Source organism: Orycteropus afer, unplaced genomic scaffold (genome assembly GCF_000298275.1).
Source record: "Orycteropus afer afer isolate SDZICR_OR568_19922 unplaced genomic scaffold, OryAfe1.0 scaffold01045, whole genome shotgun sequence".
In the NCBI taxonomy this organism is placed as follows: domain Eukaryota; kingdom Metazoa; phylum Chordata; class Mammalia; order Tubulidentata; family Orycteropodidae; genus Orycteropus; species Orycteropus afer.
The window spans coordinates 80,137-97,527 of record NW_006922632.1 but is presented as its reverse complement, the minus strand read 5'-3'; the positions used below and the strand labels follow the sequence as shown (position 1 = coordinate 97,527).

Here is a 17,391-nt window from a genome sequence, read left to right as displayed (position 1 = left end):
CGTGGCTTGGGTCAGGCACACCTTAGTCTTCAAAGTGACATCTTTGTTCTTTAACACTTTAAAGAGGTCTTCTGCAGCAGAATTGCCCAGTGGAACACATCATTTGATTTATTGACTGCTGCTTCCATGTCCTGGGGAGGGACTACTCTGCAATGGGTTCTATAAATCTCCTAGAGGTCCCCAGGAGGACTGAGCCCCAGTACCCAATGGTCAGCTATTGATTAACACACTCTTTATTGGCTTCCTTCTCTTCTCTGTCCATGTTACCAAAACCCCAATCAGTTGCTGTTGGGTCAGTTCTACTCATGGTGACCACATGTGTTGCAGAGTAGAACTATTCCATAGGGTTTTCAATGGTGGTGACCTTTTGCGTGCCTCTGGGTGGTTATTTGTTTAGTAACCAAGTGCTTAACTATTTGCATCCCTCAGACAACATGAATATTAGGTTGAGTTTAAGCAAAAAGAAAGGTGAAGAAAGAGCTTACTGAACTTCTTGGTTGCCATTCACTTTAGGCTGCATTCCCCTAAAAGGGGTGGGGTGATGTCATCAGATCCTAATTGATTATGAAGAAATTGGGAGGCTATGACAAGATTGGAGTCAAAGGAGATCAAGCTGTTCACTGGGTAACACTCTATTGGGCTCTATTAATAACTAATGAAACTAAAAAGTGGAGAATGAGGAAGCTGAATTGTAAGAAAGATGATTTTCATATGCTGTATATAGATTTGAATTAGATTGACCAGAAAGAGTTTTAATGGAAAGTGGACAAGAATACTAATGGAATAGTTCAAAAGGAAATTTGTGTCACGCAGCTATAATATATGACTTGAGGTAATAAATCAGTCAGAAGTTCCCTGCACTTCCCTAACCTCTGTGACCAAAGGCCTCTTGTGATCAACAATGAATTGCAATCGAAATAATGAAAAGTTCACAAATGAGACAAGAATAGACTCTGTTGTGCAGAGTAGGAATAAACATCTCAGATAAATCTTCCAACTCAAAATATTTTTTGGGACACCTTTTTATTCATATAATTTTATGTGAATTTTTTTCATTTTGCGTCACAATTAAGCCACAGAGATGCTGCTGTTCAGGGCCCTTGAACTTTCTGAATCTCTTTATGAGGATTTTAAAGTCATGGATTAGAAAAACAGAAAATAGCATTTATCCAAGGACAACTGTAACCGATAGTAACAAATGATTCAATGACTCTGTAAGTTGAGGGCTTTAGCCATGGAACCAAACTAAATGCAATAAACAAACATTGGATATGACATAAATATCCATAGACATAGATGTTGAAGAAATACTGAGGGACTAAATTCAGTTAGACAACTATCCTCAATGTCATTTTTTACCATACGAATAGTCTAACACAAGGCCATATCACTAAATTCTGAATTAATGCTATGGCAAATTTTTATTTATAGTGATTTCCAAGTGCTAATCTTTGAAACAAGTGTATTTTAAAGAAAAAAAAAAGTGTAATTATTAGCTATTGTTCAAGTTTAACCTGCCACGGAAGAGTCCCTAGGTGGTACAAAAAGTTAATATGCTCAGCTGCTAAGCAAAGAGTTAGAGGTCTAAATACACCTAAGAGTGTCCTTCCAGATGTGTCTTAGAAGAAAGCCCTGGTGATCTGTTCTGAGAAGGCCACTGACAGGCTTATGGAACACAGTTCTACTCTGACGCACATGGGGTTGCCATAAGTCAGAATCAACTTGATGCAACTGGTTACCAGTAACACACCAGGGCAAAACTAGCTAGACTTAAGGATGAAGAAGGGTTGGGGAGGAAGAGAGGCATTGAAGAAATATGGAAGATCTTTTCAACCAGCTCCCAGCCAGGCGGTCTCCTTTTAAATGCCTGTGACTCTATAGATACTGGTTAAATTATGGGATCATTAAAATAAAAAGGGAGGGGTCAAAAAGAGATGACAAGAGCAGGAAGTGACCTGTTACTGATTTTCCAATGGATGTATATATACATGGCAGATATTGGGAATGGACTCTGACGTGGCCTGTTCTGACTTCTGTAGGTAGTTGATAGGTGATACCAGTGGGTTTTTAGATGATTAATGAAAGCATGTTTTAAATCAGTATTAAAACTTCTGAATTACTGACAGATGTTCATATGGTTTGTGACCCTTTTCATGTCAAGGGTAGTTATGTGCTGCTAAATATCACTTCTTTCAAAAACCATGAACCCTAAACTAGAGTGTGCTGAGAGGCAAAAGGAGTTTTCAAGTACAAGCGGTCAAAAGTCAAAATCTAGGTTTCAAAGAAGTCAGAGTGCTTCCTTGCTGAAACACTACAAACTTGAAAGTGTGAGAGTGATAGGGAAAGTGGGTCACGCTTTGTGAGGAAAAAAAAAAAGATTTTTGGCATCTAGTTCAGATGTGGAAGCTCTGGTGGCTTAGTGCCTAAGGCATTTGACTGCTAACCAGAAGGCTGGTGGTTCAAACCCACCAGCCACTTCTCAGAAGGAAGATTGGGCAATCTACTTCCATAGTGATACCACCTCAGAAACCTAAGGAGGGGTTGCTATGAGTGGGATCCAACCCACGACAGTGAGTTGAGTGAGTGAGTTCAGGAGCATGTTTTCTGCCTTCTTGTTCTTCCCTTCCTCTTATATCTCTTCTCAAGTCCTAAAATAACTCAATTTAAAAATGTGTTACAGTCCTCTTAAAAGACTCATTAGGATTTTAATCTGGAAAATTAAGTGCAAAACCACATTGATTTTGCAGTCATGGTCAGGAAATTGAATTTTTAAATTCCGTCTTCAGAGTTGGTAAGTGAACTTCACAACCAATAAGCGGGACACAGCCTCTGGCTTGACCTATATGACGTAATGCTGGCCTCCAGCTCACAACTGGCTCCCTAGAGGCAAGTGGCTTCAAGGCCTAGCTAATATGTAGAGGAGTGTAGTAGAGTGATGGAAAGAACCAGATGCTAGGGCCACATTCTCATCCTGACTCTGCTTCTTCATGTGAGACCATGAAAAATCATTGCCTCTCTGGGCTCATCTCTAAACTCCAACTCTCATATTCTATGAGTCTACCCACCAGCCGCTCCTCGGAGGGAACATTGGGCAATCTACTTCCAAAGTGATACTGCCTTGGAAACCCAAGGAGGGGTTGCTGTGAGTCGAGTCCAACTCGATGGCACATAATGACAACAACATGAGCCAGGGAGGATGTGAATAGAGCATCCAGGAGAAGCTAAAACTATAGAGGCATTTTAGTGTGGCCCTAAGCCATCTCTCTTATGGAGACATACTTGTGAAAATATTTGACCTGGATTGGTGATAGGATTATTGGTGCATTTTAAAAATATGCATTTATTTTTCCTTTACATTTTCTATGGTGAATGTGTACTACTGTTACAGTTTTAAAAACTATGGGCAGGAAAGAATGCAGTTGACGTCAGAGAAAAACAAAAGCAAAGGAGGTCTGTTGGGAGTATAAGGTAGTTTCCTGTAGGCCAGGCATCTGTTTTATTAACTCGGGTGGGTCTCTGGCTCATACTCCCCTTCAGGATCCCGACATATCAGCCTGCCTCTAAGAGGTACCTGATTGTCAGTTAACCGTCAGGGTGGTAGGGGCCATGTCAACAGGGACAGTTGAAGCTTTGTGTGTTCCGCCTGATAAAGGGACCTCCAGCAAAGCTAGTCTTGAATGTTTATGTTAGCAGACGCACCAGGCATGTGGCTGGTGCACTCAGTTAAGCGTCCTATCGTCTTGTTTTCCAGCTCGTCCGTGCATCGTGGGGGAGTGGAGCCCCTGGAGCGGCTGCGCAAACCAGTGCAAGCCCACCGCCCGTGTGCGAAGGCGCCTCGTGCAGCAGGAGCCTCAGAACGGCGGGACGCCTTGTCCGCCCCTGGAAGAGAGAGCCGGCTGCATGGAGTATTCAACGCCGCAGGGCCAGGGCTGCGGGCACGCCTTCGGTACTGCTGTTGTCATGTTTCCACCTGTCTTATCTCTGGTAACTTTTGGCCACTTCATCCCATAAAGCGACTTGTGCTGTGGAGGGAAAGTTCCATGCACTGCAGGGAGTGGGATAGGCAGGTCTGCCCAAAGGAGATAGGAAGCTCAGGAAATGCTAAATAAATGAATGAATGGCCAGTTGCATAAACGCCTCCCTTTCCCTGCTGCCCTCATTGTGTTTTCTAACCCGATGACTCATAGTGTACACAGACGAGGTAATACAAGATGAGAGCATTGTGTTGTTTAGGAAATTTAATCAATCAGTCTGGCAATACAGGACTTAAGAAGGGTGATATTAGGTCACACAGGATAGGTAAGGATAGCTCTAAGGAGCTCCAGTGGTATTAAGCACTTGGCTACTAACTAAAAGGTAGGCGTTTTGACCCACCTGGTGGTTTCCACCCACCAGGAGAAAACTGGAGATATGCTCCAGTAATCATAGCCTAGAAAACTCCACAAGTCAGTTCTACTCTGTCTCTTGGGAGGATGATGGTAGAAATTGACTCCAGGGCACATAACAGCAAGGCTGGCTTTATTTTGCCTTCCACTCTAATTCCTATGTAATTCCACACTCACACACGTCTAGAAAGTACATTTTTAAAATACTTCTTTGTTTCCTATACGGTGTCTGCAATGAATATATATTGTTGTTAGCAGCCATTGAGTTCACTGTAGTAGAATGTAGTGGACAAATTCTAAATTCTTCCACAATGATAAAATGGTTGTCTTAAAATGCCTGTGTCTCCTCTAGCAGACTGGGTTGGGGTTGATATGATCAGATCTATGATTTGAAAAGACCACCCTGGTTATGGAGTAACAAAGTTGGCTCACTGAGCCAGGAGCGATCCTATGCTCACAAAAAAATACAGGCATATCTCAGAGATATTGTGAGTTTGGTTCCAGACTACCACAATAAAGCGAGTCACATGAATTGATTTCCCAGTGCATATAAAAGTTATATTTACACTATATGATAGTCTATTAAGTGTGCAATAGTATTATGAAAAAGTTAGAAATATTTTGACAATTAACAAAATGAGACACACAGACACGAAGTGAGCACACGCTGTTGGAAAAATGGCACCAATAGACATTGAAGGGTTGCCACAAACCTTCAATTTGTAAAAACAATACAATAACTGTGAAACATAATATGTTGTTGTTGTTAGGTGCCATCCAGTCATCTCTGACTCATGGCGACCCCACGTACAGCAGAATGAAATACTGCCTGGTCCTGTGCCAGCCCCATGATCCTTGCTGTATCTGAGCCCATCGTTGCAGCCACTGTGTCAATTCATCTCATTGAGGGCCTTCCCCTTTTTCATTGTCCCTCCACTTTGCCAAGCATGATATCTTTTTCCAGAGAATAGGCCCTTTTTAAAACATGACCAAAGTAGGTGAGACAAAGTTTGGCCAAGGAGCATTCTGGCTCCTTGATTTTGACTTTTGACCGCTTGTGCTTGAAAACTCCTTTTGCCTCTCAGCACACTCTAGTTTAGGGTTCATGGTTTTTGAAAGAAGTGATATTTAGTAGCACATAACTATCCTTGACATGAAAAGGGTCACAAACTATATGAACATCTGTCAGTAATTCAAAAGTTTTAATACTGATTTAAAACATGCTTCTTCCAGGACAGATTTGTTAGTTCTTTTAGCAGTCCATGGTACTTTGAGCATTCTTCACCAACACCACAGCTAAAAATCAACGATTCTTCTTCAGTCTTCCATTTTCATTGTCCAGCTCTCACATGCATATGAGGCTATTGAAAATACCATGGCTTGTGTCAAGTGCACCTTAGTCTTCAAGGAAACATCTTTGTTCTTCAGCACTTGAAAGAGGTCCTTTGCAGTAGATTTGCCCAATGCTATATGACATCTGATATCTTGACTGCTGCTTCCATTGGTGTTGATTGTAGAACCAAGTAATATGAAGTCTTTGACAAATTCAATCTTTTCTCCATTCATCATGATGCTTCTTATTGGTCCTGTTGTGAGGATTTTTGTTTTCTTTATATTGAAGTGTAATCCATACTGCAGACTGTAGTCTTCAATTTTCATCAGTAAGTGCTTCAAGTCATCCTCACTTTCAGCAAGCAAAGCTGTCATCTGCATATCACAGGTTGTTAATGAGTCTTCCTCCGATCCTGATACCACTTTCTTCTTCATATAGTCCAGCTTCTCAGATTATTTGTTCAGCCTACAGATTGAATGAATATGGGGAAAGGATACAACACTGACATACTCCCTTCTTGATTTTAAACCATGCAATGTCACCTTGTTCTGTTCAAATGACAGCCTCCTGGTCTATGTATGAGTTCCTCATGAGCACAATTAAGTATTCTGGAATTCCCATTCTTCTCAATGTTATTCATAATTTGTTATGATCCACACAATCAAATGTTTTTGCATAGTCAATAAAACATGAGTAAACATCTTTCTGGTATTCTTTGCTTTCAGCCAAGATTCATCTGACATTGGCAATGATATCCCTCATTCCACATCCTCTTCTGAATCCAGCTTGCATTTCTGGAAGTGCTCTGTCAATATACTGCCATACGCATTTTTGAGTTATCTTCAGTAAGATTTTACTTGCATGCAATATTAATGATATTGTTCGATAATTTCCACATTCTGTGGGATCACCTTTCTTTGGGAGGGTATAAAAATGGATCTTTTCCAGTCAGTTGGCCAGGTATTTGTCTTGCAAATCTCCTGGCATAGTCAAGTGAATGTCTCTAGTGCGGCATCCATTTGTTGAAACATCTCAATGTATATCCTGTCAATTCCTGGAGCTTTGTTTTTTTGCCACTTCCCTCAGTGCAGCTTCAACTTCGTCCTTCAATACCCTTGGTTTTTGATCATATGCCACCTCCTGAAATGGATGAACAGCCACCAATTCTTTTTGGTACAGTGATTCTGTGTATTTCTTCCATCTTCTTTTGATGTTTCCTGCATCATGCAATATATTGCCCATAGAATCTTTCAATATTACAACTTGAGGCTTAAATTTCCTCTTCAGTTCTTTCAGCTTGAGAATTGCCAACCATATTCTTCCCTTTTGGCTTTCCAATTCCATGTCTTTGCACATTTCATTATAATAATTGACTTTGTCTTTTCAAGCTGCTCTTTGAAATCTTCTGTTTAGCTCTTTTATCTTGTCATTTATTCCATTTACTTTAGCTACTCTCTGTTCAGAGGCAAGTTTCAGAGTCTCTTCTGACATCCATTTTGGTCTTCCTTTTCTGTCTTTTTAATGACTTTTTGCTTTCTTCATAGATGATGTTCTTGATGTCATCCCATAATTCCTCTGATATTTGGTCATTGGTGCTCAATGCATCAAATCTATTCCTTAGATGGTCTCTTAAATTCAGGAGGGATATAATCAAGGTCATATTTTGGGTCTCGTGGACTTCTTTTAATTGTCTTCAACTTCAACTTGAACTTGCAAATGAGCAGTTGATGGTCTGTTCCACAATCAGCTCTTGGCCTGGTTTTGGCTGAAGATATTGAGTTTCTTCATCATCTCTTGCCACAGATATAGTCAATCTGATTCCTGTGTGTTTCATCTGGTGAAGTCCATGTGTATAGCCGTCATTTGTGTTGTTGAAAAAGGTCTTTGCAATGAATAAGTCATTGGTCTTGTAAAATTCTATCATGCAATCTCCAGCATTATTTCTATCATCTCCAAGGGCAAATTTTCCAACTATGAATGATTCTTCTTTGTTTCCAACTTTTGCATTCCAATCACCAGTGATAATCAGCACATCTTGATTGCATGTTTGGTCAATTTCAGACTACAGAAGTTGGTAAACATCTTCAATTTCCTCATCTTTGGCTTTGCTGGTTGGTGTGTAAATTTGAATAATAGTAGTATTAACTGGCTTTCCTTGTAGACATATGGGTATTATTCTATCACTGACAGCATTGTACTTCAGAATAGATCTTGAAACATTCTTTGTGATGATGGATGCCACACCATTCCTCTTCTATTTGTCATTTCCAGCATAGTAGATCATATGGTTATCTGATTCAAAATGGCCAAAACTGGTCCATTTCAGCTCACTAATGCCTAGGATATCAATCTTTATGCATACCATTTCATTTTTGATAACTTTCAATTTGCCTAGATTCATACTTCGTACATTACATGTTCTGATTATCAGTGGATGTTTGCAGCTGTTTTTCTCATATTGAGTCATGCCACTTCAGCAAATGGAGGCCCTGGAAGCTCTGCTTCATCCATATCATTAAGGTAGGCTCTACTCTGATGTGGCAGCTCTTTCCCAGTCATATTTTGAGTGCCTTCTGACCCTGTGGTGGGGGCACAGAGAATGAAGCTGGTGATGAGAGGGTAAGATGGAGCAGGTGATGGCCTGGTCGTGTCAGCCTGAGTGCCTGTTTAGGATTCTGGTCTTTATCTTAAGAGCCTTGGAAAGCCATTGGAGTATATTCTGCAGAGGCTTTTGTGCTCAGATGTGTGATTTGGAAAGATGATTGTGGCAGTGGAGTGGTGAATGGAGGGGCCAGAGGGGAGCCTCTTATTGATCATAGTCACATTAAGCTCACAGGGAAATAATTTAGTGCTTTGAAAGTGGTTGTTCACAAGAAATTGTCATAGTACCAAAGCCTATCATTCACTGTATGCACTCTACAGAAATACCACAGAAAAGGCTCAGGGAGGTAGTCACTTTATGACATTATTGATTTTTTTGATGGCTCTTAAATCTATAGTCAATCTATCAGTGAAAGCAACTGCTCTGCTCTTGTGTTGTGCTGGAATACCTGCTAGAATATTTGACTCCTCAGAGCTGCACCAGACTGTCACAGATGCCTCCCAGCCCTGGGTTTCTTTACACTGCAGGCGAGGATTGTGGAAAAGAAGGGTCAGTGAAGGGGATGCTGTGGACCATGGGCCAAGGGCATAGGGAACATGATGGCCATTTGCACCAGGGACAAATGTGTGTGTGTATTGTGTTCTCTGCCTGGACTTATCCACTCCTCTGTCCTCTGACAGGGTACAGCCCATAGGCCTGCCCTCCTCCAAATGTCCTCCTATTCACAAATTACTGCCCTTTCCACTGCTCCCACCAAACTCCATTAAGAGGATTTTAAGAAGCAAGCATACCCCATGAGATGTCCCCAATTTTGGTTTAACACTAAACCAAAAACCAAAACCAAACTCACTGCTGTTGAGTCAAATCTAACTCATAGCAAACCTTCCTTGGGTTTCCGAGGTGGCATCTCTAGAGAAGTAGATTGCCTAGTCATCCTTCTGAGGAGTGGCTGGTGGGTTTGAACCGCCACCCTTCTGGTTAGCAGTCAAATGCCTTAGGCACTACGCCACCTCTTTTCTAATAACACACAGTCTCCTAGTTTGGAAATGGAGGGAAATCTCTACACAGGAGGGACTGCTGAGCCTTGGCCCCCAAGGTTCACCTCCCCTTTGGGGGTGTCTTGTTAAAGATCACTCCTGTAACACTAGCTGGTGGGGAGGATAGAATTGCTTCAATATTCTAGTTTGGTGGTTACTAAAATGTTAGTGGCTTAAAATAACATAGATTAATTATCTTATAGTTTTGTAGATCACAAGTCTGACAAGGGTCTCACTGGGCTAAAATCAAGGTGTCAGCAGGAGCAGTTTTCCCTTCTGGAGGTTCGAAGGAAGAATCCATTTCCTTGACTTTTCATGAAGGAAAAGAGACCCTTGGTATAGAATAGCAGAAACTTTCGTGCAGTTGTTTCCAGCAGTTATGTGGAAAGTTAGAATTTGGTTATTTAGCCAAGGGTATTTCCAAGCCAAGTGTTGAAGGTTTTGCCTGTTTTTTTCTTGCTGCTTAAAGTGAAATGTCAGAGGAAAGGGATAAACTGAAAGAACTTTTAACCTAAAGCAAGCAGGACTCGATGAATTGTGAAATTCTCAACCTATCAAAATGACAGAGGATGCTGTCTTAATTTCCTTGGGCTGTCATAACAAAATGCCACAAAGTGGGTGACTTCAAAGAACAGAAATTTATTTTTCTCACAGTTTTGGAGGTTAGCAGTCCAGATCAGAGCATGGCTCTAAGGGAAGGTTTTGTCTTGTCAGTAGCCCTGAACATTCCTTGGCATCTGTTGGCTTATAGAAATCCCTCACATGGTTGATTTTCTTGTGTGTCTACTTTGTTTTTCCATAAGGCACCATTCAGGAGGGATTAAATTTAGGACCCACTGTACTCCACTATAAAGGAGTTCTGTTGGCATGGTGAGTAAGGCATTTGGCTGCTAACCAGAAGGTTGGTGGTTCAAACTCACCAGCTTCTCCATGGAGGAAGATGAGGCAATCTACTTTTGTAAATATTTACAGCCTTGGAAACCCAGTGGGTGTCTCTATGAGTTGGAATGGACTGAATGGCAGTGGAGTAGGGTACTTCACTGTGGTCTCATTAGCATAACAAAAGAGAAATCCTAATTTCCAAACAGGGTCACATTCAGAGGTAAGTAGTACAGGGGTTAAGATTTCAACTATGGTTAAGGGAGACAATATTTTATCCATAATGGATGTGAAAAATAAGATAAAATAAGGCCAGAATGTGAAAAATAAAATAAGGCCAGGAAAGCCTGCTCCAGAGAAAACAATGAGCTGTATAACTTTTTGCTAATACCTCAGAAAGTTGGAAGTAACTAATTACCACAAACTTAATGGCTTAAGGGAGCTCTGGTGGTGTAGTGCCTAAGGCATTTGACTGCTAACCAGAAGGGTGGCGGTTCAAACCCACCAGCCACTCCTCAGAAGGAAGGTTGGGAAATCTACTTCTGTAGTGATACCGCCTCGCAAACCCAAGGAGGGCTTACTATGAGTGGAATCCGACTCGATGACAGTGGCGTAAACAAATTAAATTTATTATCTTACAGTTCTGTATGTTAGAAGTTCGACACAGGTCTCACTGGGCTAAACCAAGGTGTCAGCAGAGCTGTGCTCCTTTCTGAAGGCTCTAGAGTCAGTTCCCTTGCCTTTTTCATCTCCTAGAGAGAGAGCTTGGGCAATCCTACTTCCGTGGTGATACTGCCTCGGAAATCCAAGGAGGGGTCGCTATGAGTCGGGGCCGACTCGACAGCACATAACAACAACAACAGAGAGAGAGCACTCATACTCCTCGTCTTGTGGCTTCTTCTGCTATCTTCAAAGCCAGCAACATTGCTCCCTCTGTGCTTTTCTGTAGTCACAGCTGATTGACTCTTTTAAGAACCCTGTGATTACATTGGTCCCACCTAGATTATGCAGGGATAATTTTCCTATATTAAGGTCAGCTCAGTAGTAACCTCAATTTCTTCTACATCTATAATGCGTCTTTGTCAGGTGAAGTATGGAGGCTTGGGCAGAGACATCTTTAGGGGGTCATTATGCTGCCTATTACAGGGAAGCAAGACAGAATTGTTATCCTTGGTTAACAGATGAGGACATTAGAGTCCAGAGAGGTAACAATGCTGTGAAGAGGTACTGGAACTTAAACCTAGATATTTTGGTTCTGAAATCAGTGGGGCTTGATAGCTCAGTATTGCTTTGTTGCTAGCCACCATCATTAGAGATTAAATTGTGATTATAGATTCTGGCAAATGAGTAGAAATGTAAAGGCACTGTGAAGCCAGTAAAGAGCCCTGGTGGCACAATTGTTAAGTATTTGACTACTAACCTAAAGGCTGGCAGTTTGAACCTACCAGCCACTCCATGGGAGAAAGATGTGGCAGTCTGCTTCCATAAAGATTTATGGTCTTGGAAACCCTATGGGCAATTCTTCTCTGTCCTATAGGGCCACTATGAGTTGGAATCGACTTGACAGCAATGAGTTTGGTTTGAGGTTTGTTAAGGCCAGTGAGTGAAACATTACCACTGAAGCTTTTTTAACATTAATGATCAAGTATTTTTCTGTTTCATTTAATCCACATCATGGTGATATTTTAATCATAAAGACAAATTTTAAAAACCACGTAATTGAATTTGTTTCTTATTACTGACAGTTGTTTATATGCATTGTCCTCTGAAAAGGAAATTGATGAGATTATAAACTAAGCTTCCAAGTTGGTGTTACTTGTCAAATTTTCACTTGATTCTCATCACCATTTATCTACAGACCAGTGATTCTATGCCTGCTTCTGTGACACTCCATTGTGTCAGAGTGTGTTATGAAATTCTCAAAGGAAATTTAATTTACTTTAATCTTCAAAGTAACCATGTGCAGTGCCATGTGGAAATTGTTGTAAAACTGAACAATGGTGGGCTGATCAAATGCCAGAAGCTGGCAAATACCCTGTTAATGAAGAATACACTACATTGAGTATAGCTGCCAGGAAGGGGAAAGAAAGGGAAACAAACATTTATTGAGAGCCTTTGTCCTGGGCACCAGGCTACGTGCTTCCAGTGTTGGATTAGCTAGTAAGGAAGGTAAGCATGGGCTTCCTTGTGCTTATTTACTAACCTGTAGTGAACAATTGCACATTTTTTCACCACATCAGAGATTCTCCTTGTAGGTTGGGCTGGCATTTTGTCTCTCTGCCAATCCCACAGCACCACCCTTCAGAATCAAAGCCTCTTTTCAAATTTACAGGCCCTGACAGTGACAGATTACCCAATAACAAGCTAAGTACAGGCTTAACTTGTGCGCTTTTACTGACGTGCAATGAACGGTGTTACATAGGCTTCACGTGGGTTTATTGTAATCCATCCCTACATACTTTCACACAAAAGCAGAAGTGGAACTGAGGCAAAAGAATTCTCAATTATTTATATTTCTTCTATAAAGAAAAGAATATTTGTGGGGAATGTTCAAAATAAGTGCTGGTTTGGAGACCTCATGCAATCTGGCACCCATTCTGATTTATTGAAGACTCTTAAAGGGGGAATAAACTCTCTTGATAGGATGGGTCACCAAACCAAGTGCTATTTGGGTCTACTGGGATGAAGGAGATAAGGTCCAAGGCTACCAGCTTATTTTTACTATGCGCCATAACCACAAACGCTGGAAACTGAACATGGAGCCGAGCCAGTTGCTGTGAAGTCAACTCCGACTCATGGCAACCCCACGTGTGTCACAGTACAACTGTGATCCATAGGGTTTCCAATTGCTGATTTTTTGGAAACAGATCACAAGACCTCTCTTTTGAGGTGTTTCTGGGTGGGCTTGAGCCTCTAAATATTTGGTTAGCAGCCAAGTTCACTAACTATTGTACCCCCCAGGGTTCATTAATTATTGACACCATCCTGAACATGGATTAAAAAAAAAAAAAAAAACTCCCTGCCATCAAGTTGATTCCAACTCATAGAGACCCCCATTGGGTTTCCAAGGGATTTCCAGCTGATGGATTTGAACCGTCAACCTTCTAGTTCGCAGTCAAATTCCTTAGCACTACACCATGAGTACTCCTTTGAACATGGATGTTGTTGTTGTTGTTGTCATGTGCCGTCGAGTCGGCCCCGACTCATAGCGACCCCTCCTTGGGTTTCCGAGGCAGTATCACTACGGAAGTAGGATTGCCCAATCTTCCTTCCGAGGAGTGGCTCGTGGGTTTGAACCGCCAGCCGTCTGGTTAGCAGTCAAGTGCTTTAGCCATTATGTTACCAGAGCTCGCAGCTTGAACATGGATGGTAGGTCTTAAAAACACATACCTTCTGTGTTGGCACGCTTGCATTGTAACTTCCTGTTTACTTGCCCTGTGTTCATCCTCTCTGAGCCTCAGTTTCCTGATCAGTGAGGTTAGTATAACATCTCTTTACAAAGTTTTGTGAAGATTAGTGACTTGTTATATAAAGTACTTTGCTAATCAAGAAGTCTATAAAAACACAAGGTGCCGTCATACTATGGGCATTAATCTCTGTGTCCACTGTCAGCCCCCCTCCATTCCTAAGCCACTACTCCCACCTCCATCTCCCACCCCTCTTTATGGCCTGAGGGGACTCAGACTATGTAAACTAAACTTTTCCCTTTCTTCTCCTAAATCTGATTTCACATTAAAATTGTGATTTGGGACATAAAAGAAAATAAAGCAAAATTTAAGTGTTTCTTGGGAAATAGTCTACATAAAATGGTGGAACTTTTATATATATATAAATATATATATATATAATTTATTTGTTGTTCAGAGTATACAAGACAGAACATACACCAATTCAACAGTTTCTCTGTGTACAGTTCAGTGACATTGATTACATTTTTCGAGTTGTGCAACCATTCTCACCCTCCTTTTATGGATTGTTCCTATCCCACTAACATAAATTCACTGCCTGCTATGGTTCCTGTTTAAGGTTTCTAGTTGCTGTTGTCAATTTGATCCCATATAGATAGGTCTTAAAAGCGCATAATGCTCAAAGCAGATTTTTTCTTTACGAGTTAAACTGAACTATTGTTTAGTTTGAAGAAGATTTCAGAGGATATTTTTGGTTTAAGGTTTCAAGTTTATCTCAGGGCAATAGTCTCAAAGGTTTATCTAGCTTCCATGGCTCCAGAAAATCTGGATTCCGTGCGAATTTGAAATTCTGTTCTGCATATCTCCTTTTTTATCAGAATTCTTCTACAGAGTTGTGGAAGTTTTTCATCTATATTATGGAGGCAGTAGAGCAAGACAAGGAGTCCCTGAGTGTTGCAAGTGGTTAAGTGCTAAACTACTAGATGAAAGGTTAGTTCCAACCCACCCTGGGGCACTTCAGAAGACAGTCCTGGTGATTTGCCTTCAAAAGATCACAGCCTTGAAAACCCTGTGGAGTCTAGTTCTACTCTGCACACACAGGGTTGCCAGGAGCCAGATTGATGTGGTGGCAACGAATAACAACAGAGCATGGGTTGGAGGCAGATTGCCCAGCCCTGTGTTATTCGAGATGTGTTCCTTCAATACATTTCTTAACCTCCCTGGGCCACAGTTTCCTCTTCAGGAAAACGGGAAAATAATAGAATCTATCTCAGAGGTTTGTTGTGAGAATTAAATGAGTTAATAATGCATGAAAAACCCCTAGCAATGTGCCTTGCTACTTATAAGTGCATAATTACTAGCTTTTATTTTTATTATTATAGAACTTTTTCTAAGGATTTTATATCAGAAACTGTAGTCATATACTTCCCCACAACTCCATAACTTCATTTTTTTTAATGAGGTGTTTTATAGATTAAGCAGAAATCCTTCTAGTGGTACAAATGGTTAAGTGCTCAGCTACTCACTGAAACACCGTCAATTCAAATCCACACAGAGACTCCTTGGAAGAAAGGTATGACAATCTATTTCCAAAAGATCACAGCCATTGAAAACGCAATGGAACACAGTTCTACTTTGACACACATGGGGTCAACACAAGTCAGCATCAACTTGATGGCAACTGCTTTTTTGGGATTTTATAGATTAAGTACATTAACTTTGAACTTTTGTACTATTATATGCAGTATGAATTAGGAGAGCAAATAAATGTTTTGACCTAAAGAAATGAGTCCTGAAAATTTTATAGCTTAGCTTATATAGTGCCTACCAATGGAAGCAGCAGTCAAGAAGTTATACATTGTATTGCACTGGGGTAAGTCTGCTGCAAAAGACCTCTTTCAAGTGCTGAAGAGCAAAGATGTCTCTTTGAAGACTAAGGTGCCCCTAACCCAAGCCATGGTATTTTCAATCGCCTCATGTGCATGTGAAAGCTGGACAGTGAATAAGGAAGACCAAAGAAGAGTTGATGCTTTTGAGTTGTGGTGTTGGCAAAGAATACTGAATACCATGGACTGTCAGAAGAAGGAACAAATCTTTCCTGGAAGAAGTGCAGCCAGAATGCTCCTTGGAAGTGAGAATCATCTTACCTACTTTGGTCATGTTGTCAGAAGGGACCATTCCCTGGAGAAGGGTATCATGCTTGGTAAAGTGGAAGGCCAGAAAAAAGGGAAGGCCCTCAACGAGATGGATTGACACAGTGGCTGCAACAATGGGCTCAGGTATAGCAAGGATCATGAGGCTGGCACAGGACTGGGCAGTGTTTCGTTCTGTTGTATGTAGGGTTGCTATGAGTTGGAGCGAACTCGATGACACCTGATAACAAAAACAATGTGGATTTAGCCGTAAATGTATTCTTCACTTAGGAATAAGCAGATAAATTGAGTTGCAAATGAACTCAATGCACTGCCGTGAAGTCGAATCCGACTCATAGCAAGCCCCCTTGGAAACTCAAGGAGGTATCTCTACAGAAGTAGATTGCCCAACCTTCCTTCTGAGAAGTGGCTGGTGGGTTTGAACCGCCAGCCTTCTAGTTAGCAGTCAAATGCCTTAAGCACTACACCATCAAAGCTCCCGATAAATGAGTTAGAAGAACAGAAATGGGAATAAAATACTAGAAACTAAAATCTTCTAGATGTTTGTATTTCTGATTATTAGGTCTAAGAGAAACAGAGAAGGCTTTTCACTTGTTCTTTTGGATCCTGTCTGTGGATTTTAGAAATTCAGAAGCTACAATCACATTTAGAAAACATTAAATGCTCTCTCTATAAAACAATTAAATGTGTTAGTGCAGTAAGGAAGATTCACATGAAATGGGACTGTAGGGGCTACTCTAGATGTGGATAATTTCATACTGGAGAGTTTGGGCTTATCTTTAAACCACATGAGATAAGAATTTCGCCTGCAACTCTAAGGAGTGTGTGGCTAGCTGATATTAGGCCACTCTTCTCTTACATTCCCTTGTAATATAAAAATGACTCCTCATTAAGGAAATCTAGAATTAGGACCTGCCATCTTTTGGCAGAAAGGAGCCATTTTTACCTAATGAAAGTGTAGGCTTAAAGCATCTACTTTGCGGCTGGTATCCTCACACCATTTTGCTCACATTGATGATGACTTTAGTGTCTCACAAGGCAACACCAGCTTGTGTCTACCATTTCTGGGATCATTCAGTTTCTGAAACAAAAGATGGGAGAGATTGTTGAGCCACAATAAGTTGCAGGGCTCAGTATAGGAACAGAAGACTATAGGAAAGTAGGACCTGTGCACCTTGGTGGCATCTCATACCTTCATTCATTCACTCATTGATTCATTTATCCATTACACAAATATTTTTGTGTAAAGTGTGAGGGGTTCAGTGATAGACAAGGCAAAACCCTGTCTTCTTGTTAGATAGGTAGGAGACAAGTTCTGATTTGGGTGAAGGGAAAGGCAGTATACTAAAAGCTAATGACCAGCACAATAAAACTAAGGAAAAGACACGGAAAGGTACATAAGAGGTAGAAATAGCAAAGATAAACATTTTTACATACAAAATACTACATTATCAGTAGTAATAAATATTAATCTACAGATAGATACATAAGTAGCCAGGCTAAATGATCAAGTATGGATAGGCAAAAGGGAACAAACTCATGACCATATATAAATCTAGCAAATGATATTTCTACATACATATTTGTATTGCTAT

At 40.8% G+C, this 17,391-nt stretch overlaps 1 protein-coding gene across 1 annotated transcript in view; it reads left to right on the top strand.

Annotated features, from left to right (window-relative positions):
- The window catches only part of SBSPON (somatomedin B and thrombospondin type 1 domain containing), a 48,872-nt gene that overhangs the window by 23,189 nt on the left and 8,292 nt on the right, over window positions 1–17,391 (top strand). Inside the window, exon 2 of the mRNA XM_007958612.2 lies at window positions 3,752–3,946. Coding sequence (XP_007956803.1) covers window positions 3,752–3,946 — 195 coding nt within the window. The remainder of the gene's footprint in view (window positions 1–3,751; window positions 3,947–17,391) is intronic.